Source organism: Phascolarctos cinereus, unplaced genomic scaffold (genome assembly GCF_003287225.1).
Source record: "Phascolarctos cinereus isolate Bilbo 61053 unplaced genomic scaffold, phaCin_HiC Scaffold_5;HRSCAF=322, whole genome shotgun sequence".
Lineage (NCBI taxonomy): Eukaryota > Metazoa > Chordata > Mammalia > Diprotodontia > Phascolarctidae > Phascolarctos > Phascolarctos cinereus.
The window spans coordinates 100,876,152-100,904,146 of NW_027555958.1; the positions used below are offsets into that span (position 1 = coordinate 100,876,152).

Here is a 27,995-nt window from a genome sequence, read left to right on the forward strand (position 1 = left end):
ACGCTTCCACCACTCTGGTGCAGGCCTTCACCTCACACCTGGACTATCGCAATAGCCCACTGCCTGCCTCCTGTTTCACCCCAATCCTATCCATCCTTCATTCAGCCACTAAAGTGATTTTCCTAAAGTATAGGTCCAACTATGTCACCCACACACGCAAACTCAATAAGCTCCAGTGGCTCCCTGTTGCCTCAAGGATTAAATACAAAATCCTCTGCTTGGTACTAAAAACTCTTTATAAGCTAGCCCAACCTTTCTAGCCTTTTTTTTACACTTTATTATTTGCCACATCCTCTTCAATTCCATGACACTGGCCTCCTTGCTGTTTTGAAACAAGACACTCCATCTCTCAGCTTCACACATTTTCACTGGCTGTCCCCTTGCCTGGAATTCTTTACCTTCTCATCTCCACTCACAGGCTTCACTTGCTTCCCTTAAGTCTCAGCTAAAATCTTGTCTTCTATAGGAAGCCCTTCCCAACCCTTCTTAAGTCTAGTGCTTTCCCTCTCATCTCTTATTTATCCCGTGTATAGCTTGTTTGTATATATTTGTTTGTTTTCTCCTCTATTAGATTATGAGCTCCTTGAGGGCAGAGATTATTTGATCTTTTTTTTTTATCCCCAGTGTTTCCCACATAGTAGGCACGTAAGTTTTACTGATTGATTGATCCTTTGCTAGTTATTTCAAGACCTTAGATAAATCCCTAAAGCTCTCTAGTCTGCCTAGAGAGAATGTTGGGCTAAATAATCTGTAAGGTTCCTTACAACTTAAACATTCTACAATTCTATAGCTAAAATTGTATTCATCAACTCCTATGTCAAATTCAGCTTCCAATTTCAGCTCTCGAATTTCTGCCACTGATATCACCATTTCTTACAGCATATACTAAGTGAAAAAACTTCAAGTGATTTTTGAATTTTATTTCTCCTTTATGTTCTATAGACAATAATAAAAATTACTCTCTTGTTTAAAAAAAAAAAAGAATAGCATCTGGAAATCCTCACAGGAACATTTATTTATTTTATTTTATTCCTAGGCTATGATGGAAGAGATTGCAGGGTTTGAAGACCGTTTGAACGATCTGAAAACTAAAGGGGATCATCTGATCAGTCATTGTGCAGACCAGCTTCAAGCCAAGCTTAAACAAAATGTACAAGCTCATTTACAGGGCACAAAGGATAGTTACTCTGCTATCTGCAGTACTGCACAAAGGGTAAGTTTATCAGAGTGACTTTATATAAATATTATGAATTATTGAGAGAGGACTGAAATCTAGTGACTTTAAAATAGGATAGACTTTTATGTCTTTGGGACACTTTTGGTATGAATCCAGCCTGAAGGCAAGAAGTCAGACTACACAGTATGGTGTTGACATGGCTAATGGATTGGCTTTTTGGCTGAATTGCCTGGATAATGAGATTCTGACTTCTAGTTTAACTGCTCTTACTTTCCCTCACTGAGTTTATTGGTTGGTTTTGAAGCATGTATGCATGTGTGTGTATGTATTTACACTATATATGTATATATGTATGTGTACATATATATGTATATATACATATGTACATTGTGCCTCCTAGTTCTTCCATTTCAGCATTGAAATAGTAGCTCTTTACATCATTTAAAAATAATAATTCATTATTTTATAATTGAAATATATAGCAAAAATTGTACTACATAAAACTAATAGGTACATCAAGTATAATTTTGTACATAACATTGATGAGTATTTCTTTAAAAACCGACTCCATGAATGCTTTGAAAATAAATATTTAAAATGTCAGATAGATTAGACTTTTTAAAAATCAAAATTTAGAAAGATAAGTTTATTATTTTTACTTACACAAAAATAAAAATAAATGCATTGTAAGTCTGAATGTCTTACCAAAGATAATAGATTCAATTTACCTAAATTCATCTAAAACTTTGAAGATATATAGTTGAAAAGATGGGAGCCAATCTATATAGCTAGAGGAAATTCCTCATTGCAAGCTCCCTAAGCCAATGAAATCATAAAACCAGTTCCTTAAAAAGAGGAAAAAATAAAGAAAAACAAAACTTCAAAAGGAGGCCCTTCACCTAATTTCCTCCTCCTCCTCCTTCTCCTCCTTCTTCTCCTTCTTCTCTTTCTTCCTCTTCCTCTTCTTCTTCTTTTTATTTGGAAGACCAAGGAGGAAGAATGGTTGGTTTTGCAAAAGTGATAAGAACCTTGGAAGAAAATAGAAGTAAGAAAATGGAAAAAGTGTGATACTTTTGTGTAATACTTCAAAATATAATACAGTTAAAGGATGAAGTAATTCTGAGAGAGAGAGAGACTACATTATGATTCATTCACAACAATCTGACTGCATTACCTTTTTTATAGTCAATGATAAAAGTAATGAAATCCTCACTATACAATCCTGAATAATTAAAATGAAAAAAGAAAAAGAAAAGATAACTTATGAAGGCAAAAGCATAGGAAGCTTTATTGAAAGAGTGGCATAAATTTCTAATGATAACATGAAGAGAGTCCTCTATGAAAGACAACAGAAAGGACTTCAGCTATTCAGAATAAGAGAATAAGGACAAGATAGGTCTGATGTTTGTGGAATTCAACAGATCAGTAGAAAGAAGATGTAATTATTGGTGTATCTGACATCTATAATACAGAACATGTTTCTCAAATGAGAAAGGACAGAATGTTGATAGCAAAGAGGAAATTCAGACTTTAAAGACGTGAGGTGATAGTTAAAGGCTGTAGTCATTTTAAATAAATTCAAGTCATTGGTCCCAAATTTAGATCTTGGGTTCTTGAAAAAGTTTGCATGTCCCTAAGATATGGAGTGTAAGAAGGCTTGAAGTATATAAGTGCTGCCCTGATTTTGATATAGGACAAAAGTGTAAATTCTATGAACTAATACTCTTTTTTTGTTGTTGTTGTTGTTGTTATTGTTGGGCAATGGGGGTTAAGTGACTTGCCCAGGGTCATACATCTAGTAAGTGTCAAGTGTCTGAGGTCAGATTTGAACTCAGGTCCTCCAAATCCAGGACTGGTGCTCTATCCACTGCACCACCTAGCTGCCCCCTAAACTAATATTCTTGAATGTGGATGTTGTTTTGTTGTCGCTGTTAAGTCATTTCAGTTGTGTCTGCCTTTCCATGAACCCATGTGGGGTTTTCTTGGCAGACGTACTGGAGTGGTTTGCCATTGCCTTTTTTAGGTCATTTGACAGATGAGGGAACTGAGGCAAACAGGCATAAGTGACTTGCCCAGGGTCACACAGCTAGTAAGGTCTGAAGCTGGATTTGAACTCAGGAAGATGAGTCTTACTGACTCTAGACCCAGCACTCTATCCATTGTACCATGTTAGGAAAGTTCTAAAATGGACAGTCAAATGTGTGGTGTCTGAGAATCTGGGGAAGGATGTGATGCTTGCTAAACACTTGCCATAACTCCTTTTCAAAATAGGTCAGTAGGTTATTAAGACAGTAGAATACCATAGATTTAATCTATCTTGATTTCAGAAAGTTTTAGTACAATAAAAAAGAGCAAGATAATTTTTCTTCCCAGTGGAAGGAATTAACATAGAACTCTGCAGAACATATTTAAACTTCAGGGAGCCATTAATATTATTGGCATTTATGTTGGGATTTTTCTGCTACTGTCTTTAGGATCATAGCTAATAGAGCTGGAAGGCAACTTAGAAGTCATCTACTCCAACTTTTATTTTACAGATGAGGAAACTGAGGCCAAGAAATTTTAAGTGACTAGCCTGAGTCAGTCAGTGGCAAGCCAGGTTTTGCCTTTTAAGTATTCAGACTCTGAATTTATATCATTTACACTGATCACAGCTGCCTCCTTGCTGCAGAATGAGACAGTTTTTTTGAGTGACCTAAGAGTGTGGGGAAGTGAAAACAGAGCATAGTAGCAATTGGAGGACAATTGAGGGATTCTCCAGTTATTTCCCCTTTCTACCTATGTTGTATCCTTTCAGGACACATTGCCTTCTTCTCAAGAATAAGTTTATATGTCAGTTGTTGAAAGACCCTTGACAAAGCATTTGAACAAGTCCTTCACGCAGCCTGAATGATAGTAAAATTAAGTAAATCCCTGTACAACTGCCTGAGAAATTATCCTCTGAGGGTTTAAATTCATACATTGATGTTAATCTATAAAGAAGATTTCACTGGCATATAACAATATTCTATGGCCTTGTTCTGTTGGATACATTTATCAGCAACTTGGATAAAATCAAAGAAAGCATATATATAAAACTTGTGCATATTATAAAACTAAGATGTAAAGCTAATAAATTGAATGACAGGATCAAGATTTAAAATTATATTTGACCAGTTAGAATAATATTTTGAAAACAGGGAGATTAAATTTAGTGGAGATAACTGTAAATTTCCTTATTCAGGTTAAAAAAAATCCATGTAAGCACAAGATTTGGGGAGACCTAATTTGACCACATCTCATGTGGAAAAAGGCCTGAGATTTTTAGTTGTGTACAGTTCAACTAGAAACAATAGTGTGCCATAGTTGTTAAAAGGCTGGTGTGGTTATTAGGGTTACCTTAATGGAAGTATAGTGTCCAGAACAAGTGAGGTAATTAATTCATTCTACCATGTACTAGTCATATCATATCTGGAATTCTCTGTCATTTCTAAACATCACCATCATATTTTGGGAAGAACATTAACAGAGAGGTCTGTATCCTGTGCAGTATAACCATGATGGTAAGAGATCTAGAAACTATGTTACATAAGGAACAAGTGGAGAAATTGGAGGTGCTTATTAAGGAGAAGAGGGGAAAAAAGTGGAATCTTGATTACTCTCCTAAAATAACTGAAGAATTGTTAAGAGGAAGACGTGGTTCTATGCAGGGTTGTTTTGGAGTATAGAGTGGAGATCAATCAGTGGAAGTTATAGGGAGGCTAATTTCAGGTCAGTATGGAGAAGAACTTCTTGACCATCGGATATAGAATATGGAATGGGGTAGGACTATGCTGTAAAATAGTAAGTTCCCTCTCACCAAGAAAGCAAAACACTGGCAACTACCTATCAGGAATGTTGGGGAAGGAATAAGTACATGAATGGGTATACTAACTAGCTTCTCAAATCCCTCCCAACTCTGAATTTCTGTATTTCTAATTCTACTTATTTACCATTATACTTCTATATCATGTTGCTATGTATGGACAGAAAATGAGAAAGAAATGGGTTCAGTTTGGTATTTTCTGGGGTAATTTGTTGCTATAGCATAAAGTGCTCCAAAGTTTCCTAAGCAGGTAGAATACACTTTCTTCTCATTGGTTCTTCAGCAAAAGCTCAGCAAGCATTTTTGCACTAACAGAGACAAAATCTAATCTGAAAAACAAAAGACATGCTTATAAATTTGTGTAATTTAAAGACACTTTAACAAGGTTAGAAGTGAAGACAGTTCATATTTAATCATTCTGCTTAATTCCAACAAACTATAATTATTTTAGCTCTTAAAACCTCAGTAAATCAAGAAATCAATCAATGTTATATTTTTAGAACTTGCTAATATGCCTGTCACAGGAGGATATACTTGCAAAAGCAAGACAGTGTATACTCTCAAGATGCTTACATTCTATTTTTTTCTCTTATTTTGTCTTAGGTTTACCAGAGCTTGGAACATGAGCTTCAGAAATATGTCAGCAGGCAAGATACCTTGCAGCAATGCCAGGCATGGCTTGGTGCAGTTCAACCAGATTTAAAGCCAAGCCCTCATCCACCTTTGAGCAGAGCAGAGACAGTTAAGCAGGTAATAAATACTTATTTAAGTAATCTGAAAAAGAGAAACCCATTACCTATTGAATGGGTTCTTCTCATTCTCCTTTTCTGCATCTTCATCAAGGTCATGCCCATTAACTGGATGTCCACAAGGTTCTATCCTGGGCCCTTTTTTTCCCTCCCTCTATATTATTTCAACCTCTCTCCTGACCTAATCCTGCATCTCCAACTGCCTATGTGATAAATCAAATGAGTTCTGTTAAACATCTTAAATTTTTAATATCTAAAACTGAATTTATTACCTTCCCCTTCTCACCCCACCCTTCTCCTCAACCCCTAATTTCCTTTTACTAGTGAAGGTGCCACTATCCTCCCAGTCATCTGAGCCTACAACCTACATGTCATACTCAACTCCTCATTCTCTCTTATTATTCATATCTAATTACTTTTCAAATCCTGTTGATTCTGCTTTCACCACATTTCTCCCACTTCTCTCCTTTGACACTACTAGCCGGGTGCAGGACCTCATCACCTCATGCATGGGCCATTGTAGTAGCCTTTAAATGATTTCCTTGGCTTAAGTCTCTCCTTGCTCCAGTCCATCCCATGATTAGCTGTTAACTGAATCTTCCTAAAACACAAGTCTTACCATGTCTTCAGTCAACACCAGGGGCTCCCTATTGCCTCCAAAATCAAACATAAAATCCTATGTTTGGATTATAAAACTCTCCATAATCTGGCCCCTTCCTGCCATTCCAGTCTTTCTACATATTACACCTTGGCCCCCAAAATGTTCTGACATTCAGCGACATTGGCCTCCCCACTTTTCCTTGCACAACAGTCTATTTTCCAATTTCTAGCTTTTTTTATTGGGTGCTTCCCACCTTCTGCAAGAGTCCTTTCCTCTCAATGCTGATGCCTTCTTTCTATTGATTATCTCCAATTTTATCCTGTGCATACCTTGTTTGTATATAGTTTTTAACATGTTTTAACATAGTTAACATAGTTAAAACATAGGGTTTTTTTTAACATGTTTCCCTCATTAGACTGTAATCTCCTTGAGAGCAGGGGTTGTCTTTTGCCTTTCTTTGCCTCCTCAGTGCAGTGCCTGGCACATAACAGGTGTTTAATAAATGCTAGTTGATTGACTGACTTATAATTACATTCATTCTTGCTGGCATCCAGCTGAAGTTTTTTTTTTCCTATGAAAATAATGTAACAGATTCTATCCTCATATCCTCCCCCAGGATTTTAAAAATATCCCTAGAATAATAATAACAAGAATTGAAGCAGATAACTTGTGCCTGTGCAATTTATATAGTGAAAAATTATTTGGGAAGAATTCCTTGGCTTACCACCAGACTTGAACAGTTGTCACTGCATGACTTAGCCAGGTCTTTTTTTTTGTTTTGTTGTTTTTGATTTTCTTTTTGCTTCATTTTGTTTTGTGTATATGAGCAGAATTTAAAATAACTTGGTTTTTCCCTGTAATTCACCCAATCAAAACTTCACATTTTAGAAGAATTTGATTGTAAAACTAATATTGTTCCAGATATGGATGAACATCGTGTAGTTATTATAAATTCATGAAACAAAGATACTAAATAATAATGATTCAGGCTAGGTAATGATGAAAGGAAAGGAAATCTCTTTATGACTCTTCTCTCTTTGTTGTCCTTCATTTCCTTTGCCAGATCCTCATCTGTGTCATGCCCATTAACTATAGGTGAGCCATAGTGCTGTACCTTGTATTATCTTCTTGTTTTATACTTATATTCTCTAAAGGAGAATATCTCATTATCCCATTATCTCCCATAGATTGTTATCCCCTTTAAGCAGCCAAATCATAAGCTGTATATCCAATCTTTGTCACTCTCCTGTTCTCGACTCCTGCATTGTGAACTGCCTATTGGACATTTTGAACCAGATATCCCATAAGTATCTCAAATTCAAAATGTACAAAACAGAACTAATTGTTTTTCTCCCAAACTCACCCCTCTTCTTAATTTCCCTATTGCTATTAATAATAGCACCATCCTTCTAATTATGCAGGTTTGTAACCTCAGTGTCAACTTTAGCTTCTCATTGCAACTCCCTCACTCTATATATCTAATCATTTAACAAACCTAGCTATTGCTTTATCTAAAATATCCCGTGCGTATGTGCGTGCGTGTGTGCATGTGTGTGTGTGTGTGTGTGTGCACACGTATACATATACCTATCCACTTTTATTTACTCAGTCACAACACTAGTTCAGGCCTTTATCACCTCTTAACTGGACTATTTCAAGACTCTTCTAATTGGTCTCTCTACTTTAAGTCTTTCCCACTCCTATCTATCCTCCAGTCAGTCAAGAAGCATTTATTAAGAACTTATTATGTATGCTGGGCACTATTCTAAGTACTGGGAGTATAAATAAAAGCAAAAACATGGTCTCTACCCTCAAGGAATTCACCTTCTAATGGTAAAGACAATATGCAATTAACAACATGCAAGAGCATATGTTATAAATGGGAGCTACTTTTAGAGGAAAAGCACTAGCGTTGTTGGAGAGGAATGGACTGGGAAGGGAAAGAATTGAGTCTTGAAGGAAGCTGGGAGGCAGATGTAAGGAAAGAACATTTCAGGCGTAGGGACAACCAGTGAAAATGCATAGCATCAAAAAAATGGATTCTTATGTATGAGGAACAACAAAAAAGATTGGAATGTAAAGAAAATGGAGACAAGCAAAATTTAAGCAGACTGGAAAGGTGAGAGGACCATGGTTGTAAAGGGCTTTAAAAGCCAAATGGAGAATTTAATATTTGATCCTAGATATGACAGGGTGCCACTGAAGTTTATTGAGGGAAGTGTGATGGTCAGACCTCTGCTTTAAGAACACTTTTTCAGCTGAGTTGATGATGGAATCAGGTGGGAGGATGGGGGGAGGGGAGAATCAAATTTGAGACTCCTGGTCAACTAGAAGACTGTTGTGATAATGTAGATGTGTTATGTGATAAAGGCTTGCATTAGGGTGTGGGACTTGGGAACAGATTGGATTGGGAGAGAGTGAGAAGTCATGGATGACACTGAAGTTGCAAGCCTGTATGACTGGTTGAATGATGCTGCTCTTGACAGTAAGAGGAACATTTGGAATTGGGGAAATTTTGAGAGGAGAGATAATGAGTTATTTTTTTTATATGTTGAGTTAGGTTGACTTTGGACATACAGTTTGATATGTCCAATAGACAGTTGGTGATATGAGATGATAAATCAGAGCTAGATATATAGGTCTGAAAATTATCTGCGTAGAGATGATCATTAAACCCATGGGAGGTAATAAGATCAACAAGTTAGTATAGAAAGAGAAGACAAGAGGGCCCAGGAAGAGCCTTAATGAGCTGTAGGAGGATATTCAAAGGAGATTGATAAGGAGAGGTCAAACAATTAGGAGAACCAGGAAAAAACAGTGTCAGGAGAACCTAAAGAGGAGAGAATGATCAGAACAGAGTGATGAACAGTGTCAGAAGTTTCAGCAAGGTCAGAAACAATGAGGATCAAGAATAGACCATTAGATTTGGCAATTAAAAGTTCATTGTTAACTTCTGACAGAGAAGTTTCAGTTGGATAATAAGGTCAGAAGCCAGACTATGAAAGGGATAGAATCAAAGGAGAAGACAGGAAAAGTAGGTACCAATTGTGGCATGCTTTAAAGAAATATAGCCATGAAAAGGAGGAAAGGACAATAACTAAAGGAGATGTCAGATCAGGTGAAAATTCCAGAAAAACATGTAAAACTCTAGCAATGATTTTCCAAAAGGACAGGTTTGACTATGTCACATTACTACTCAGTTAACTGTGGAGGTTCTCAGTTAATAGTAGAGGTTCTTTATTAACTACAAGATCAAGTACAAGGAACTCCCTTTGGCATTTAAAGTCATTCAAACTGGAGATAAGTTGCCTTTGGAACAGAGACAATGGGAGGGGAGAGGGAGGGTGAGAGCAGCAGAGAGGGCAGGAGAAAGAAGGAGGTGGATGGTCAGAGACAGAATAAACAGACATATCTTTCTATCACTCTGACACTTGCCTTTTCAGGTGAAACATTTCAGAGCTCTTCAGGAGCAAGCCAGAACCTACTTAGACCTTCTGTGTTCAATGTGTGATTTGTCCAACTCATCAGTGAAGACTACAGCAAAGGACATCCAACAGACAAAGCAAACGGTACAACATAATTATAAGTTTTACAATTGTTTTTGAAGTCATTTACATGTTATGGGTTTTAAAGAAACTACCTTTCTACGTGTGTCTTATTTTGACTTAGAGTTATCCTAATGACAAAGATGTATTTGCTTTGAGGTTAAAAAGTTCAGGCAAGCATGAGTAACCCACCACGTTGCATCCAGTGAGGGACACCTGGGAACTAGTAGCAATCTGCCACTTCTCAGAATTTATATCACCTTTAGTTCTTTTTTTTTTTTAAATTTGGCCATCCTTCATTCTTCTATTTCTTTCTCCATTTCTGCCTTTTCCTATTTAGTCATTTTGTTAGTGTTCAGGGATAAAATGGTTACTAATATTTGATTTATGTTGCATATGTTACCTTTAAAGAAAAACTGTTAAATGGACCACAGGTAATTGGCTGGATGGCTAGCTCTATTGCTTTAGTAATGTTACTCTCATTGTTTTCAGGTGTCATACGGAATCAAAAATAGCTTTTACAAAAAATCTGTATTAAGTTTTTTCTGTTGTCTCACTGTTTCTGTTGTATCTTTATCACCAGGGAAAATAGTTCTAGAATTCTTATTTCAAGGATCTTTGAAAGATTTCAAACCATAGCCATCTTTGGCAGAAGGGATGTATTAAACGAAATGCTATTGTTTTCAAAAGCAACTAAATTTTCACTAAAAATATATATATATATATATATATATATATATATATATATATACAAAACATCAACCACATAAATTTCATTATTAACCTTCATGTTAATATTTTTTGTGACTAGAATACTCAAACTAAAGAGTATTTTAAAGACCTCTCTAATTCACTCCAGAGTCCTGAAATCTCATTAAAATTGAATAGGCATGCCAGAATTAGAAAATATGCAAATCTATGTAATCTACAAGATGCCTTCTGATCCAATCCACAATAATGAAAACTTATCAGAGCTTCAGGAGAATGTTAAAAAAAAATGGACCAGCTAAATATAATGAGCCACTTAAGTAAAGCCTTCTGGAGACCCAGATCTTAATAGCATCCTGCTGTTTACTTGACAAGCAGGTGAAATCTCTTCGAATCAGGTCAGAAGTGATGACCTATTTGCATCTGGAAAGCATTACTCCTGCTCTCCAACCCCTGCTTTCCCCCCATATTGAATATGTATAACAAAGGATGATAGATAGATGACATGATAAGGTATTGCAGCAAGATGCAATACTTTGTTTCAGTGGGATGTGTAGATGACAATCTGAGCAGATTCCAATGGCCTCTTTAAGAAGTTTAAGGGAATTATCTACATCTTCACCATATATCTTCACTTTTTCTTGAACATTTCCAAGGAGAGGATTTTAATCAAATTCTTTGTATAACTTTGTGTCTACCCAGATTTTATTTTGAGAGTGGGCTGTCTGACAGAATGCTTTATAACATGTGAAAATCTTTATATAATTGTTTTTCTTCACCTGCTTGTTTTTTTTTTCTTTTAGATTGAACAGAAGATAACAAACTCACAGAGTTTAACTCAGGGCTGGGAAGAGATTAAACAGATGAAGGCAGAGCTTTGGATCTATTTCCAGGATGCAGATCAACAGCTGCAGAATATGAAAAGGAGGCAGGCTGAATTGGAGCTAAATATTGCACAAAACATGGTTTCCCAAGTAAAGGTAAATAGTCATTTTTTTTTCTGTAAGATATTATAGAGGTTGCTGACATGGTTGAAAGGAGAATATGCATTCATATGTTCATACTCTCATTGGATTAGAGCTGGAAGAGACCATAGAGATCATATTGTCCAATACCTTCAGTTTTCATTTTACAGATGAGAAAACTGAGATCCAAAGAGATTAATTTACTAGTGGAACCATTATGCAAACCAAAGTTTTCTGATTTCAAATCCAAGTCCCTTTCTACTATACCACAGATCTCTCTGAAAGTGTTGGTAATTAATCCTTAGGAAATTAAGAAAGTATGATGAAATAGGAACACATTATTTCGTTTCATTTTTTACGTTCAACTAAAGAGAAACTGACATGTAATTCTTGGCCTGTAACGAGTAGCCAGAGAACTCCACCTATCACATTTAGTCTCTTTCTTTACTTACTCTTTCAGTTGTAGAGTTGATATAGTCTTATTTTAATCTTAATAACCTACATTGTGATATTTTTTACGGACTTGTTTTCTTCAGTGCACTTTTTTTCTAGTTGGCCAATTGTATTTTTTAAGGACTCTTCTACCTCTCTCATTTGACTTTTAAAATCCTTCTTGAGCTCTTCTAAGAAGGCTTTTTGGGCTTCAGATCAATCAATACCTCGTTTTGAGGTTTTAGATATGAGTTTGTTGGCAATGTTGTCCTCTTCAGAATTTCTGCCTTCATCTTCACTCTTCTCATAATATGAATCTATGGTACATTTCTTTTTGCTCATGGTGTTTGCTTATTTCCTGACCTTTAAAGAGATTGAGCTCTCCTGCTGGGGAGCAGAGGGCACTGACCCAAGCTTCTTGTGTTGGGAGCCTTGGGCCTGGTCACTGGATTTGTGTGCTGTGGCCTCCGATGTTGACAGCTGGAGGCTGTGGGGTTCTGGCAGCTTACCTTGTGTTGAGCTGGAATCAGTAACACTGGAACTCTAGGGGTAAGATTGGGTAGTCTGGCCCCTGGATGTTGTTGCCTGCTTTTCCTTCCCTGCTTTCTTCAGCTCCTTTCAGATAGATGTTGCAGGATGGTTATGTGCCTGGGGCCACTTGGAGTGCTTCACAGAGTTTTGCTGAGGCTGGGAGACTGCTGTAGAATACCGAGTCACCTGGTGGTTTTCTGAGCTGGTTTCCACCAGTTCCGTCACCCTCACTCTCACTGAGGTGCTCAGGAGTCCAGGTGTTGATGTTTGCCTGCTCCACTACCTGGATTTCAGGATCTCCTCCTGGTATGCTGAAGTGGGGCTTTCCACTAGCTTGCTGGGACACCTCCCAGTTCTGTAATGCTCCACTTCCCCCAGGGCAAGAGGGGCCTTTCTCATTAATCCCTCAAGCTACCTAGGCTACTGTACTGCTGCATCCCATCTTTCTTCTGGTTCAGCTGTTCCAGGGTTTTTCCTGGGCAATATTTTCTGTGCTTTCAGAGGTTGGTAGGGGAGGGTAAGAGAGACTTACTTCTTACTCTGCCATCTTGGCTCCTGGAAGTGGAACCTGCATTGTGATTAAAATGTAAGACAAAATTATTCTGATCAATTTATATCAATTTGTATGAATTAGAAGGTAATTATATGGATCTAAATATCCTTCCTCTGTTATTTTCCCAAAGATTTTATAACTAATAAGCATCTTTACATAAACCCTGGACATTGTTTTGAACTGCCAAAACATAATGGAGAATAAAAAAATATTTTCTCAAATGCATACACTAAAATCTCTACAAAGGATAGCAATAAAACTTTATTTTTTGCGATTGTTACTAATATATAATCTATGTTGTTTTCTTCTACTAATGCTTCATAGGGGAAAAAATTTACATAGAGTAATTTGTGGGCTGATGTGGTCTGGTGTCTAGTAACAGTCTGTCAAATGGCTCTTTGTACAAATAAGTCTGCCTTGGAGATCTTGGAGAATGGAATGGGCAAAATCTGTAGCTTGCACGGCCAAATAGTTCTGCTTTTCACACATATTGTCCTCCTTCTGCCTACTCTACATAGGACTTCACTGTTTTTCTTGTCTGCCACTTATTACCACTAAAATTCATGCATTTCAGAAAGATGGCTATTGACTTTAGAATGCAGAAGAATGGGCAACATGAGTGTTGCTCAGAGAGATCAGCCCACAAATAAATGTGATAGTATCAAGTTTATTCTTCATGTTCTGAAATTTCTGCAGCATTTAGCACTGCTACACACACACCATATTTACTCATTATAATATTCTCCTAGACAGGCAGCATGGTATAGGGGATAGAGAGCTAGCCTTGGAGCCATGAAGACCTAGGATCCAGCCTTATACCTTGCCCCATCTTGGCTTTGTTACCTTAGCCAGAGGTGGAGAACCTGTGGCCTCAAGGCCACATGTGGCCTTCTAGGTTCCTGAGGGTGGATTTTTGACTGAGTCCAAGTTTTACAAGAACAGATCCTTTTATTAAGAGGATTTGTTCTGTAAAGTTTGGATTCAAAGGGCCACACTTGAAGACCTACAGGGCCACATGTGGCCTTAAGGCTGCAGGTTCCCCACCTCTGCCCTAGGCAAATCATTTAATCTATCAGGGCTCTAGGCAATTCTCTAAATCCAGAGAATTGCAGAAAAGGTACCAACCTGTGCTGGTCAGGGGTTTCTTTGTGAGTTTTCTACAGCAATTAAATAATGAGTCCCTGTCTTTATCTCCCCATTCCAGTATCTTTGCCAAGAAAACCCCAAATGGGTTCCTGAAGAGTCCAACTGAAAAATGACTAAACAACAAAATTCTTATTTCTAATTTACTTCTAACCATCTATTTCAGTTTCATTATACATTAGAAAAGACAAGTATCTAATGGGAAAAAAACCCAGCATACCATGAAAAGGAACACCACTTTATGTATTCCTTGCAATTACCAACCACATCCTTACCATCTCACAAATCACATTCCCTGAGACAAATGGGCATCTAGTGATGTTTGATAAAGAGTATCTTATGTCCTTTGATTTTTATCAGTCAATGATGCTATCTGTCTGGCTTTAATGAGTTTAATCAGAGATATCTCTATTTCAAAGGTACTAGATACTATGTGTCAAGTGGCACTCAGTACATTGGAGATCTTGAACGGGGTAAAAGATCTATAGTTTGCAATAATTAGTCCTGCTTTTCATACTCATTTCCCTTCTAATCCTTGCATTTTCCTTACAGTGACTTCACTGTGTTTCTTTGCTACCACAGAGCACTCTCAGTTGACTTCCTTGATTCTTTGTCTCCAAATTCTGTTGTACCTTATCTTCCTCCTTAACTCCCTCTCCCTCTTTGGTCTTTGTATCACCAGCATCTAGTATGATGTGCCTGGAAAATGGTAGGGATTCAATAACACTTGATAAAATGAATTGAATTGAACTGAACTGAATGTTTGACCAACTATTCCTCTACTCCATCAGTCACTCCTCATATCCAAATAGTTGCTTGTTGATTTTACCTTCACAATATGTCTTGCATAGTTGCCTTCTCTCCTCTGACACTGCTGCTACTTTGGTACAGGCCCTCCTTGCCTCACACCTGTACTATTGCAAGAGCCTGTTTATGAATCTGCCTGCTCTATGTCTCTCCCAACTCCAATCCATCCTCCACTTAACAAGGAAAGTGATTTTTCTAAAGGTTGTTGTGAACTGATCCAACCATTTTGGAGATCAATTTGGAACTATGCCCAAAGGGCTATAAAAATGTGCATAGCCTTTGACCCAGCAATAGCACTTCTACAGCTGTATTTCAAAGAAATCATAAAAATAGAAAAAAGGACACACATGTACAAAAATATTTATAGCAGCCATTTTTGTGGTGGCAAAGAATTGGAAATTGAGAGGATGCTCATCAGTTGGGGAATGGCTGAACAAGTTGTGGTATATGAATATAATGGAATACTATTGTGCTATAAGAAATGATGAACAGGCAGACTTCAGAAAAACCTGAAAAGACTTGAATGGACTGATGCTGAGTGAAGTAAGCAGAACCAGGAGAACATTGTACCCAGTAACAGCCACATTGTGCAGTGACTAACTTTGATAGACTTAGCTTTTCTCAGCAATGCAAGGATCTATGACATCTCCAATGTCTCATGATGGAAAATTATATCCAAATCCAGAGGAAGAACTATGGAGTCTGAATGCAGATTGAAGCATACTATTTGCTCTTTTTTTTCTTCTGTTTTGTTTTGTTTCTTCTTTCTTGTGGTGCCTCCTGTTGGTTCTAATTCTTCTTTACGACATGACTAATGTGAAAAAATGTTTAATAGGAATGTATATGTAGAATCTATATCAGGTCGTGCACTGTCTTCAGGAAGAAGGTGGGGAGGGAGGGGGAGAAAATTTAAAACTCAAAAGCTTGTGCAAGTGAATGTTGAAAACTAAAAGTAATTAATTAAAAATATGGCTTTTTATATATCCTATTTTCTATTATGATTTTGATTCAATTATTTTCCATAAATGTAATGTTTTAGGCCCTTCTGGACCTGTAAATCATTTATTTAATAAGTGAGTGTTCAAATTTAATTTTATTTCTCTATCCTTCAGGAATTTGTTAAGAAGCTCCAATCCAAACAAGCAGCCATAACAGCTGTAACTGAAAAGGTGAATAAGCTAACACAAGGACAAGAGTCTCCTGAACACAAGGAAATAAATCATTTAAGTAACCAGTGGATAGATCTCTGCCTACAGACCAACAATCTGCACTTGCAAAGAGAGGAAGATCTTCAAAGGACAAGAGATTACCATGATCGTATGAATGTGGTTGAAGTATTCTTAGAAAAATTTACCAAAGAGTGGGACAAGTTGGCCAGGTAAAGAAGGTTCTTGTCCAGGACAAAACTGAAATGTTTTACCAAATAGAATCGAATTCTTATCCTAGATAAGAACTTTTTATTCTCTTTCTTTTTTGTATTTTTGTTTGCTTTCAACCAGAGGAAATACAGGAGTTAATTACAGGCTGATCTTACTGTCCTGGTGTGCTCTGTTTCTAATCTAGTCTGTCTCCCTCTTCTTCAAGCAACCTAGGTATTCACCATATTAACCCAACTGGTTTAACCCAGTGCAGCTCAGAACTCCCCAAATCAAGCTTTTTGTTTGTTTGTTTGTTTGCTTGCTTCTTTTCCTTACTGTAGTGTGTTTTCTCAGTGACTGACTCCTTACAAATAATTTTATTTCCAAGCTTTGATGTAATTAGGATTGCTGCGACTTAGTAAATAAAGAATTTTGCTATTTAAAAAAAAAGCCAGCCTCAACCTCCCTGGCAGCTAGGATTACAATTTTCCTCCAACAGAATACAGCATGTTGGGGTTTGTTTTTTTTTTTAACTAAAATTGAGAGATGGAAAGTTCTAATATAACAGTATTCCTGCATTCTACCTGTTTTTTTTAAGTTGCTACTATTTGCAAGGAACCATATGATATAGACAACTCTTCCTCACTTAAATCCAATTCACTTTCATGTCACAGCACAACCTCCCTGATATCATGTTCCTCTTCAAGAATGAAGGACAAACAGCAGCAGCAGCAATAATGGTATAGAAAGGAGGATAAAACACAGTTTTTGCTTTCATGAAGCTTAGGTATTCACTCAGCCTGTATCGCCTAGACAAGCTGCTTGTAATTTTATTACTGCTAGGTTCCTCTTTCTTTCTAGAGGAGTACAATGCCCAGCTCACAGTCTTCTTGTTTACTTTTACGTAGATTCTCACGCTAAAGGAAGACAGAATAGTATGGTGGAAAGAGCACTGACCCTGGAGTTAGAAGATGCAGGTTCAAATCTTGCCTCTGTTGAATAATTTTTGGTCATTTAGCTTCCTTAGGCTTCATTTTCCTCAGCTGTAAAATTAGAGGGTTAGGATAGAAGACCTCTGAGGTTCCTTATAGCTTTAAATTCATTCTTTAATTTTGAATATTTTGTGCATCTATCACTCCCTACTCAATCCCCATCTTTTCATCTCTAATAGAAGCCCTCCCTTATACCAAATAAATATGGTCATGCAAAAAAAAAATCACTTTGGCTATGTCTGAAAATGGATGGCTCATTCTTTTAGACTAATCTCTCCTCTCTCTGTCAAAAGGTAGAAGGAATTCTTCATGGTCAACCTGTCTTCATTCTCTCACCTCCTTTTCTCACACAGCTTCAGGTATCACTTATATGCAGGTGATTTAACTTCTCTTCCAACCTCCAAGACCAGAATCTCCAGCTATGGAAAGAACATCTCCACTGTAATGTTCCAACCACACCTCACAGTCGAACTTGCACAGATAGTAACTAACTTACGGTCTTTCTCTGAAAACAAAAACAACCCGCTTCTTTTCGTGTTTTCACTATTTCTCTCAGTAACATTACCATTCACTGCAAAACACTGTAATCGAAACCTTGATGCTATCATTATGGGTTATGTGTATATATACATACATATATAGATATATGTGTGTGTGTGTGTGTGTGTGTGTGTGTATATATATATATATATATACACACACACACACATATATAATATGCATATATGTAAATGTGTTATATACAACATATTATTATATATTTAGATTATATATGGTATAGAGAGATTTCCATTTCTCTTATCTCTCATCTCCAACTGCTTACAAGTGAATTCTGTCTCTTCTTTTTCTTGCATATGCCACCTCCTCTTTATTTCCACTGACATTACTTTAGTATAGGCCTGAATTACCATTCATCTATACCACTGCAATAACCTCTTAATAGGCTCTCTCCTCCTCCTTCCACTCTCACTTCTCCATTCCATCCTTTCATCTGATACAGACTAGTATTCCTTATGTGGAGATCTAGTCATGTCACTTCTCTGCTCAAAACATTGTGATGGCATCCTATTGCCTACTGGGTAAAGTTCAAACTCTTCTGCTTGACTTTGGGGATCTCTATAGTTAGGCACCATTCTGCTTTTCCAAACCTATTTTAATACTACGCTTCGTGACTCTTGGACTATTCACAGTTCCCTTAACATACCCTGCTCTTTACTTTCCTACATCTCTATCCTTTATTTACACTGTACCTAATATTTGGAAGGCTCTTCTTCCCTGTTCCTTAATTTGTTGAATTCCTACCTTTGTAAAAGAATTCCATCCTTTTTAGAAGCTCAGTTCAAATTCTAACTTCTCTTCACTGATTGTTTAGGCTGGTAACAACGTTTTCCTCTTCAGACCTTAAAACCACTTTGTTTCAGAAATTTCTGTTTTTTTGTTATTGTTGTTATCTGTCTTTTTGTCCTATCCCCTTTCTAGCTTGCAAGCTCTATGTGGTCAGAGAGTTTGTATTATCTAAACTTTACACCTTGTCAATGCTTAGCACACTGCTCTATACACATTAAGTATTTAACAAATATTTATTGAATTGAATTGAACTGACCATAGAGTACACAAAGGTGAACAGTATGAAATAAGACTGGAGAGACATATTTGACCTAGATCAAGGAAAACTTTGGTACACTTGGCAAACGGCTATCAAATGGCCTAGTTGAAAGTTATTTGTTATACTATTTACTTTTCAAGAATTAAATACATATAATTGGAAAAATAATAATATAAAATTATTTGAATTGAATATGAAAGTTCTTAGATACTGGATGAACATATTTACCTGATTATACGTGTGCCAATTTATTTACAGATCAGATGCTGAGAGTACAACTGTGCACCTTGAGTCATTGAAAAAGTTAACATTGGCATTGAAAGAAAAAAAGCACATTATTGAAGACTTGAAAGACCAGAAACAGAAAATGATAGATCACTTGAATTTAGATGACAAAGAGTTAGTCAAAGAACAGACAAGTCACTTTGAACAGCGCTGGTTTCAGCTTGAAGACCTTGTTAAGAGGAAAATCCAATTGTCAGTCACAACTTTAGAGGAGCTAAATTTGGTACAGTCCAGATTTCAGGAACTAACAGAGTGGGCTGAAGAACAGCAGCCTGGAATAGTTGAAGCACTCAAGCAGAGCCCTCCCCCTGATCTAGCTCAAAATTTGCTCATGGATCACCTTGCCATCTGCAGTGAACTGGAGTCCAAACAGATGATCTTAAAATCACTCATTAAGGATGCTGACAGAGTGATGGTTGATTTAGGCCTCAATGAAAGACAACTAATCCAGAAGGTACTCTCTGATGCACAATGCCACGTCAGTTGCCTCAGTGATTTAGTGGGTCAGAGAAGAAAACACTTAAATAAGGCATTATCTGAGAAGACCCAGTTCTTCATGGCAGTGTTTCAAGCTAGCAGCCAAATTCAGCAGCATGAGAGAAAGATCATGTTCCATGAGCACATTTGTCTATTGCCAGATGATGTTAGTAAGCAGGTCAAGACTTGTAAGAGTGCCCAAGCCAGCTTAAGAACTTATCAGCATGAAGTCACTGGCCTTTGGGCTCAAGGGCGTGATTTAATGAAGGAAGCAACAGACCAAGAAAAGAATGAAGTATTAAGTAAGCTTCAAGAACTTCAGGGCATCTATGACACTGCTTTACAGAAGTGTAGCCAAAGGTTACAAGAACTGGAGAAGAATTTGGTTTCTAGGAAGCATTTTAAGGAAGATTTTGATAAAACTTGTCATTGGCTAAAACAAGCAGATATCATTACATTTCCTGAAATAAACCTGATGAGTTTTAACCTTCATGGCCAGCTGGCAAAATACCAGTGCCTTCTTGAACAATCTCTTGAATTTGAAAACCTTCTGCTAACCCTCCAAAGAACTGGACAAGCAATCTTGCCATCACTTAATGAGATGGACCATTCCTACCTCGATGAAAAGCTGAATTCTTTGCCCCAACAATTTAATGTTGTTGTGGCCCTGGCTAAAGATAAGTTCTACAAGGTACAAGAAGCTATCCTTGCTCGGAAAGAATATTCCTCCTTGATTGAATTGACTTTCCAATCTCTAAGTGAACTGGAAGACCAGTTTGTAAACATGAACAAAGTCCCCACGAATCTGTCAACACAAGAAGCCTCGTCTCTTCAAGAAGCTTGTAGAGTTCTTCTTGGAGAAATTTTAAGTCTTGGGGCAGCAGTAGATGAGCTGAACCAAAAGAAGGAAGGTTTTCGTAGCACAGGTCAGCCATGGCAGCCAGATGAGATGCTCAAACTTGTTACTTTGTATCACAAGCTGAAAAGACAAACAGAACAAAGGGTTAACTTATTAGAAGACATGACAAATGCTTACCAGGAACATGAAGAAATGTGCCACCAGCTGGAGAAACAGCTAGAAGCTGTGAAGAAAGAGCAAACCAAAGTTAATGAGGAAACTCTTCCTGCAGAAGAAAAACTGAAAACATATCATTCACTGGCTGGAAGCCTTCAAGATTCAGGAATCCTTCTTAAGAGAGTGACCGGGCACCTTGAAGATCTTTCTCCAAATGTTGACCCCATGGCTTATGGGAAGGCAAATCAGCAGGTTAAGGCATGGCAAGAGGAGCTCACATTACTGACTTCAGGCATTAGCGAGACAGTAATGGAGTGTGAAAATCGACTGGTTCAAAGCATAGACTTCCAGACTGAAATCTGCCGCTCACTTGATTGGCTAAGACATGTGAAAGCACAACTTAATGGAACAATATGCTTAGATACGAAACTTCAGAATATTCAAGAGGAAATCCGAAAGGTTCAGATTCACCAAGAAGAGGTTCAGTCCAGCCTGAGAATAATGAATGCACTGAGTAGTAAAGAAAAGGAAAAATTCTTGAAAGCAAAGGAGCTGATTTCTGCTGACTTAGAAAACACCCTTGCTGAACTCTCTGAACTAGATGATGAAGTTCAGGAAGCCATCCGAACCAGACAGGTCAGTATATTGAGTTATACACACTGTAGTTGTTGGATGCGCAGAAGAGCTTGAGGGATTCAGTTATGTATTAGGCTTTTGTGGATCTTTCTTTTCAGAAACTTTGTATGGATCATAAAAGTACCCTGATAAAATAATTTTATTTGTTTTTTCCCATGGTCATGAGTGAAAACAAATCTTTCCTAACAAAATCTAAATCTTTTACAGCAAAATGTGACCTCGAATGTCAACAAGACGCTTATCTTATTGATGGGAATATGAAGGAATTTCCCTCATCATTTCAACCATTTGTATTGAATATTTAGGAAAGACCATGCTTCAAAGCCTAGATAGTATTGGCAATCCAAAGATGATATATATCACCAAATGATAATACAACTGACTTTCCCCCAAATCGTAAGCTGCTAGGTGGTATAGTGGATACCTCAGCCTGATGTCATGAAGAACTGAGTACAAATGTGGCCTCAGCCACTTACTAGTTGTGGAACTTTGGGCAAGTCACTTAGCCTCTCTCACACTCAGTTTTGTCATCTGAAAATGAGGATACTAGCAGCATGTACTTTAATGAGTTGTTGTAAGAATATGAGATGTTATTGTAAAGCATTTTGCAAACTTTAAAGTACTATAAAGAACTAGGGATTGCTTTTATTATTTTTCTATTTTTAAACCAGTAATGCGATGAAAAGTGCTATACAATAAATAAACTTAATTAACTCATAAATTTCCTTCCAAAAGAGCATTTCGTATTATGGCTAATACCTTGGTTTATAGATTGAATTGGGAAAATAATGTTGGCAAACAAGGACCAGGTTAAATTATCCCTGTCATTCTGATTCCTCAGAGTGGGTGCTGTAGTTGTCTGTTATTAATCTTAGGTTAGCATGAGGTTCAGAAATGATCAATCAGTGAAGATACAAACATGTGATACATCTACTCAGAAAACAAAACAAAACAAAAACTTTGCCCATCCTAGTCCTTGCACGCCGATGTTACTTTGCCAGTTCAATCCATTAAAAAAAAAGTAGAAAAATAACAAATTGAAAATACCCAATTAAACACCAAAATGAAAATCCTTGCACTTGGAATCAATCTGCAAATATGTGCCACCTTTAAAAATCCAGGAAAATTAAGTCCTCCATTTTCTAGAAGTTATATTTTAATAATAATAGTAATAATAATAATAACAATAATAATAGCTAACATTTATATGGTACTTACTATATGCCAGGCACTACACCAAGTGCTTTACAAATATTATCTCATTTGATACAACAACTGGGGGGTAAGTGCTATTATTATCCCTATTTTACAGTTGAAGAAACTGAAGCATACAAGTTAACTGATTTGCTCAGAGTTTCACAGTAAATACCTGAGGAGGGATTTTTTTGAACCAAATTAACTGATGGTTTATTTATTGGGTTTCCCATAAAACCAGCTCCTATTTTATATTTGTTTTATTTATTAGTTCATTTATTAGTTTTTATTTTCAATTTTATTCATCTCTCATGTTAAAGATTTTCATTTTGGTGTTTAATTAGGTATTTTAATTTGGTTTTTTCCTACTTTTTTTTAGTTGAATGCCCAGTTCATTGATCTGTTCTTTCCCTCATTTAATTTATGTAGGCAGTTAGGTATAAGAATTTTCCCTTAAGTACTGTTTGCATCCCACAAATTTTGGTATGTTGTCTCATTATTCTCATTCTTCTTAATGAAATTGATTATTTCTATGATTTGTTATTTGACCCACTCATTCTTTAGGATTAGATTTTTTAGTTTCCAATTAATTTTTCATCTATGCTTGTATAGTCCTTCATTAAATGTAATTTTTATTGCAGTATGATCTGAAGAGGGTGCATTTGATATTGTTGCTTTTTTGCATTTGTTTGTGAGGTTTTATTCCCTAAAACAAGATCAGTTTTTGTGAACGTGACCTGTACAGCTGAAAAAAAGGTGTACTCCTTTCCATTCTCATCCAATTGTCTCCAGAGGTTTATCATATCTTTTTCTAAAATTATATTCATCTCTTTAATTTCTTCCTTATTTTTTTGTAGTTAGATTTGTTTGTCTCTGAGATGGGAAAGTTGAGGTCCCCTACTAATATAATTTTACAATTTCCTCCTGTAACTCATTTAACTTTTTCCTTTAAGAATTTGGATGCTATGCCATTTTGGTATATATATGTTTAGTATTGACATTACTTCATTGTCTATGAAGCAAAATGTATTTTCCCTGCTTATTTCTTTTAATTGGGTCTATTTTTGCTTTTGCTTTGTCTGAGATTATGATTCCCATCCCTGCCTTTTTTACTTCAATAGAAGCATAATAGGTTCTGCTCTAGCCCTTGTTTTAATTCTCTGTGTGTTTTTGAGTTTTAAGAATGTTTCTTGTAAACAACATATTGTAGGATTCTGGTTCCTAATCTATTCTGCTACCCATTTCCATTTTATGGGTGAATTTATCATGTTCATATTCATGATTACTAACTATGCATTTTCCTTTATATTTTTTTCTATTTATACCCTTTTCCCTCTTTTTATCCTGTCCTTCTCAGAAGGGACTTGAATTTAAGACTTCCAGTCTTGACTCCAGTCTATCCATTGAGCCACCTGTTACATCCTTTTCCTGCTTAAATATATAAGGTTTTTCCTAAAATTCAGGGCACTTAATTCCAAGGTACTGGCTACAATCAATTTTGGCAAGGCCTTAAAGTTTTCTGCAATTTTCTGGCTCATTGACTGATTTTCACTAAGAAATATTGAGTATCCTCATCTTTGGTCCCACTTAGAATCACACAGCCCTCTAATCAGAAATACACTAGTAGTTCAATTCAACCTGTTCTTCATTTCAAAAATAAATTGTGAAGCCTGTTTTTTCCATTCTAGGTTAGCACTGTTCACTGGACAAGAGATTGAGACATATTACACAAAGTCTGGAATCTATCTATTCCTAGAATAATTTTTGTCTTACACTTACATAGCTGTATATTACCACTTTGTATAGACTACTGCATTAGGACAGGACTCTTCTCTTTACTGGTTTGTCACTGCAGGACAATTTTCTTCATGCTCCTTCAGACTAATGGCTAGCAAGGACATGGTGGAATTTGATTATATGATCTCTAAATCTATAATTGTTCAGCTTTTATGTCCTGTTGCATTAGTCAACCCCACCTCCTAACCTCATTTTATACCCATTTTATTGTTTCATTTCTTAAATCTTCTTTCTTTAAAACATTTCTTTGGAAATTTCTCTCGCACTTTGTAACATTTGCACAGAGACTTGGCTTTTGTAGCACTAGCAAGTATTAGGAGCTCTACTTTTCTTCAAGTTGGCCAACTAGGTAATCACATTGAATTGTTGAGTATGCTTCTTCCCTTCTTCAGCTCATCAGTTCTCCTCTGCTGCTTTTGGCATTGCTACCTTCTTAGGGACCATTTCTGTACTACCAGAACTTTAAAAAAAAAATCCTGTTCAGATTCAAGGCAGTTCTGGTTGCTTAAGGTTGTTGGAAGACTGACTTCTGGATTGTTGAATGGCTGTTTTATTCTGAAGAAACATTTAGTTTGTTGCCCATTATTAAATCACCTAATAATATCAGTGATGCTATAATAGGGATCTTATACATTTTAATTCAGACTTTATTCTTAAGTCATTGAATTTACTTTATCTACAATTATTGTTTTTATAGGCCACATTGACTAAAGTATATAAATTGTGTCAGAAGTATTATCAAGTATTTCAGGCAGCTAAAGACTGGCTTGAGGATGCTCAAGAATTGTTACAGCTGGCAGGCAGTGGATTGGATGTGGAAGGCTCAGAGGAGAACCTGAGAAGTCACGTGGAATTTTTCAGTACTGAAAATGAGTTCCGTAGTCATCTGGCAGAACTTCAGGGTTTGGTTTCTAAACTGGAACCATTTATCAAAACCACTGGAAAGGAAGAACTATTGCACAAGGTGACTTCCTTGGAAGAAAAAGGCAAGAAAGTCATTCAGGAATCCCAAGTCCAATTAGACCTACTGCAAAGGTATCTCTTTGGTTTTCTATTTGTTTGTTTGTTTTTTTATTTTTCAAGTTGAATGAAGAGACTTTTCACAGTAGAAATCAGAGCACACTAATTATATACATTAGTACCTACATTTACTCTAGGTTCTTTTGACGTCTTTAGATGTAATTAGAACCAGAGCTCTACATAGTAATGTGTGATTCCACGTTATTTGTTCTCTGTCAGTGCTTTATTGGTATCACATCTTTTCCCCCCTCAGATGTGCAACTCAATGGAAGGATTACCAGAAATCAAGAGAGGATGTTATTGAGCTGATGAATGAGGCCGAAAAGAAGTTATCTGAGTTTTCTGTATCCAAAGCTTCTTCCAGTTGTGGAGCAGAAGAAAAATTACTGGATCACAAGGTAAGATCTGTAGGATTGGCCTTATGTAATTTCAGTGAGCTTCTCTAAAAGAGGCTACAAGAAAAGTTCATTTTAATCTTTGTTTCATTTTCATCCAAGCCCCATAAATGTGAATAATATACATGAATCATTTTCCAATTAATGATAAGTAACTATCATCAGTCATTAGGATCCTCCATCTGAAATTCCTTTCCATGATTTACAAATAGAGGCACTTCTATGATTTTGTAAGAAAGCATGTTGACGTGGCATGCCTTTGAAAGGCATGGCAGTCAGTGGGTGCCAAGCAAATGCTGATTGCTGGCGATGGTACAGAATGGTTCTAATCTATCCAATAAATTAAAAACTACAACTCTAGGCTCTTTTGCAGTAATTTCAGTAAAGCCTGAATCTGAATAAACCTCTGTACCCAGTCCTGTTCAATTATTTTTATGAAACTAGTTAAAATATGGACTCAACAAGATATCTCAAATATTGTGGGGGGAACAGTCACTTTTAATAGATAACCCTGTTCTCCTTTACTTAAAAATAATAATTTATTCTAAGATACTTTTTAAAAATCAAGAAAGCCTCTGTAACCTCAAGACATTTTTAAATTTAGGGAAAATCTTTCTGTGGAGAAGTATAAACCCTTTGGCACCTACCCCATTCAAAACATTCTAAGAATTAAAATTTGGTATCATTTATTGGCGTATTAAAAAAAAACTCCCCATCTTTGCTTTATTGTTTCAGTCACTAATATCTCTAGTAAGCTCCTTCCATGAGAGGATCATAGCCCTAGAAGAAAAGGCTTCTCAGTTAGAGAAAAATGGAAATGATGCCAGCAAGGCAACTATCAGCAGGTCAATGACTACAGTCTGGCAACGCTGGACACGCATTCGTGCTGTAGCTCAGGACCAGGAGAAGATTCTGGAAGATGCAGTGGATGAGTGGAAAAGCTTCAATAGCAAGGTAATTTTCCTTAGTACGTTAAGGATCATGAGGCTAACTTAGATCATCTAGACTAAATCCTTGGGCCCAATGAGACTACACAGCTCACCTCAGAGTAAATCGCAGAATAAAAATTCTAATCCTGATCTGCTGACTCCCAGGCTCTTAGTAAATGGAACGGGTTTTTGTTGGCTAGGTCACTTTTACTATTTTAACTTCTTGGACAAAAGAAACAAATATGTGATGTTAGAATATATTATTCTATCCAAGTTTAGAGTCAGACTAACTTTAGAAAATACTAGGTGAAATCCCTTTTACAAGGCTTTCATATAGAATGTATAGGGTTAAGCAGGTTCTTGTCTGTCTGTCTTCTCCAGCTGGCTGTAGAAGAGTGTAAAGTGTGCAGATTAACTAAGGAAACATGGAACATAGCCCATTGCAGTCTGAATAGTTAAATCATTTGTCAAATTTCCTTCATCTCTAAAATAAATAAATGCTTCTAGATAAAAACTGAAAATCTCTCCATTCAGCTTTTGCTAAGAGTATTTCCAAGAATAATTTTGACTTCCCTATAACATTGATGGCTCCTGGCTATTCTGACATTGGAACATCTCCCTGAGATGACAGGGAGTTACCCCTGTCTAATTCTGGTGTGATCCTCCAGCCCTTGAGAGGTTACACATTCATTCTTCAACTGGCCCTAATATGTCAAGGCCAAGTTTGATAGAATGGCAAGGCCTAGGGGGTAGAATTGCCTTTATTTGAATGTTTGCTCCTCTTCGATTTTCAATAGTTTCTTTTGTTATTTATAAACATTTTATGTGCATCCTTAGGTTCAAAAAGCCACTGAAATGATAGATCAGCTACAAGATAATTTACCTGGAAGCTCAGCAGAGAAAGCCTCAAAAACAGAGCTCTTGGCACTCCTTGAATATCATGACACATTTATTCTTGAGGTGGAACAGCAGCAGGCAGCTCTAGGTGTACTAAAGCAGCAGGCTCTGAACATGCTACATGATGGGGAGGTAGAGTCATCTACTGAAGAAGAGCTACCTATCACTCAAGAAATCACAGCAATGCAAGATAGATGTCTCAAGTAAGCATTCAGTCTTTCTATTATATAAGAATGACATGAGAACATAAAAATAAAATAATATTGCTTTTTTAAAATCTCTATATCATTGGTACCTAATGCAATGCCTTGCACATTGTATGAATGTCTGAATAAATGA

General features: G+C 36.7%; 1 protein-coding gene across 1 annotated transcript in view; it reads left to right on the top strand.

The window, feature by feature from the left end:
* The window catches only part of SYNE1 (spectrin repeat containing nuclear envelope protein 1), a 560,807-nt gene that overhangs the window by 336,265 nt on the left and 196,547 nt on the right, over window positions 1-27,995 (top strand). Inside the window, 10 exon segments of the mRNA XM_078155071.1 lie at window positions 1,037-1,213; window positions 5,625-5,771; window positions 9,815-9,940; window positions 11,428-11,604; window positions 16,168-16,433; window positions 19,270-21,424; window positions 25,113-25,450; window positions 25,689-25,833; window positions 26,566-26,784; window positions 27,597-27,859. Coding sequence (XP_078011197.1) covers window positions 1,037-1,213; window positions 5,625-5,771; window positions 9,815-9,940; window positions 11,428-11,604; window positions 16,168-16,433; window positions 19,270-21,424; window positions 25,113-25,450; window positions 25,689-25,833; window positions 26,566-26,784; window positions 27,597-27,859 — 4,013 coding nt within the window.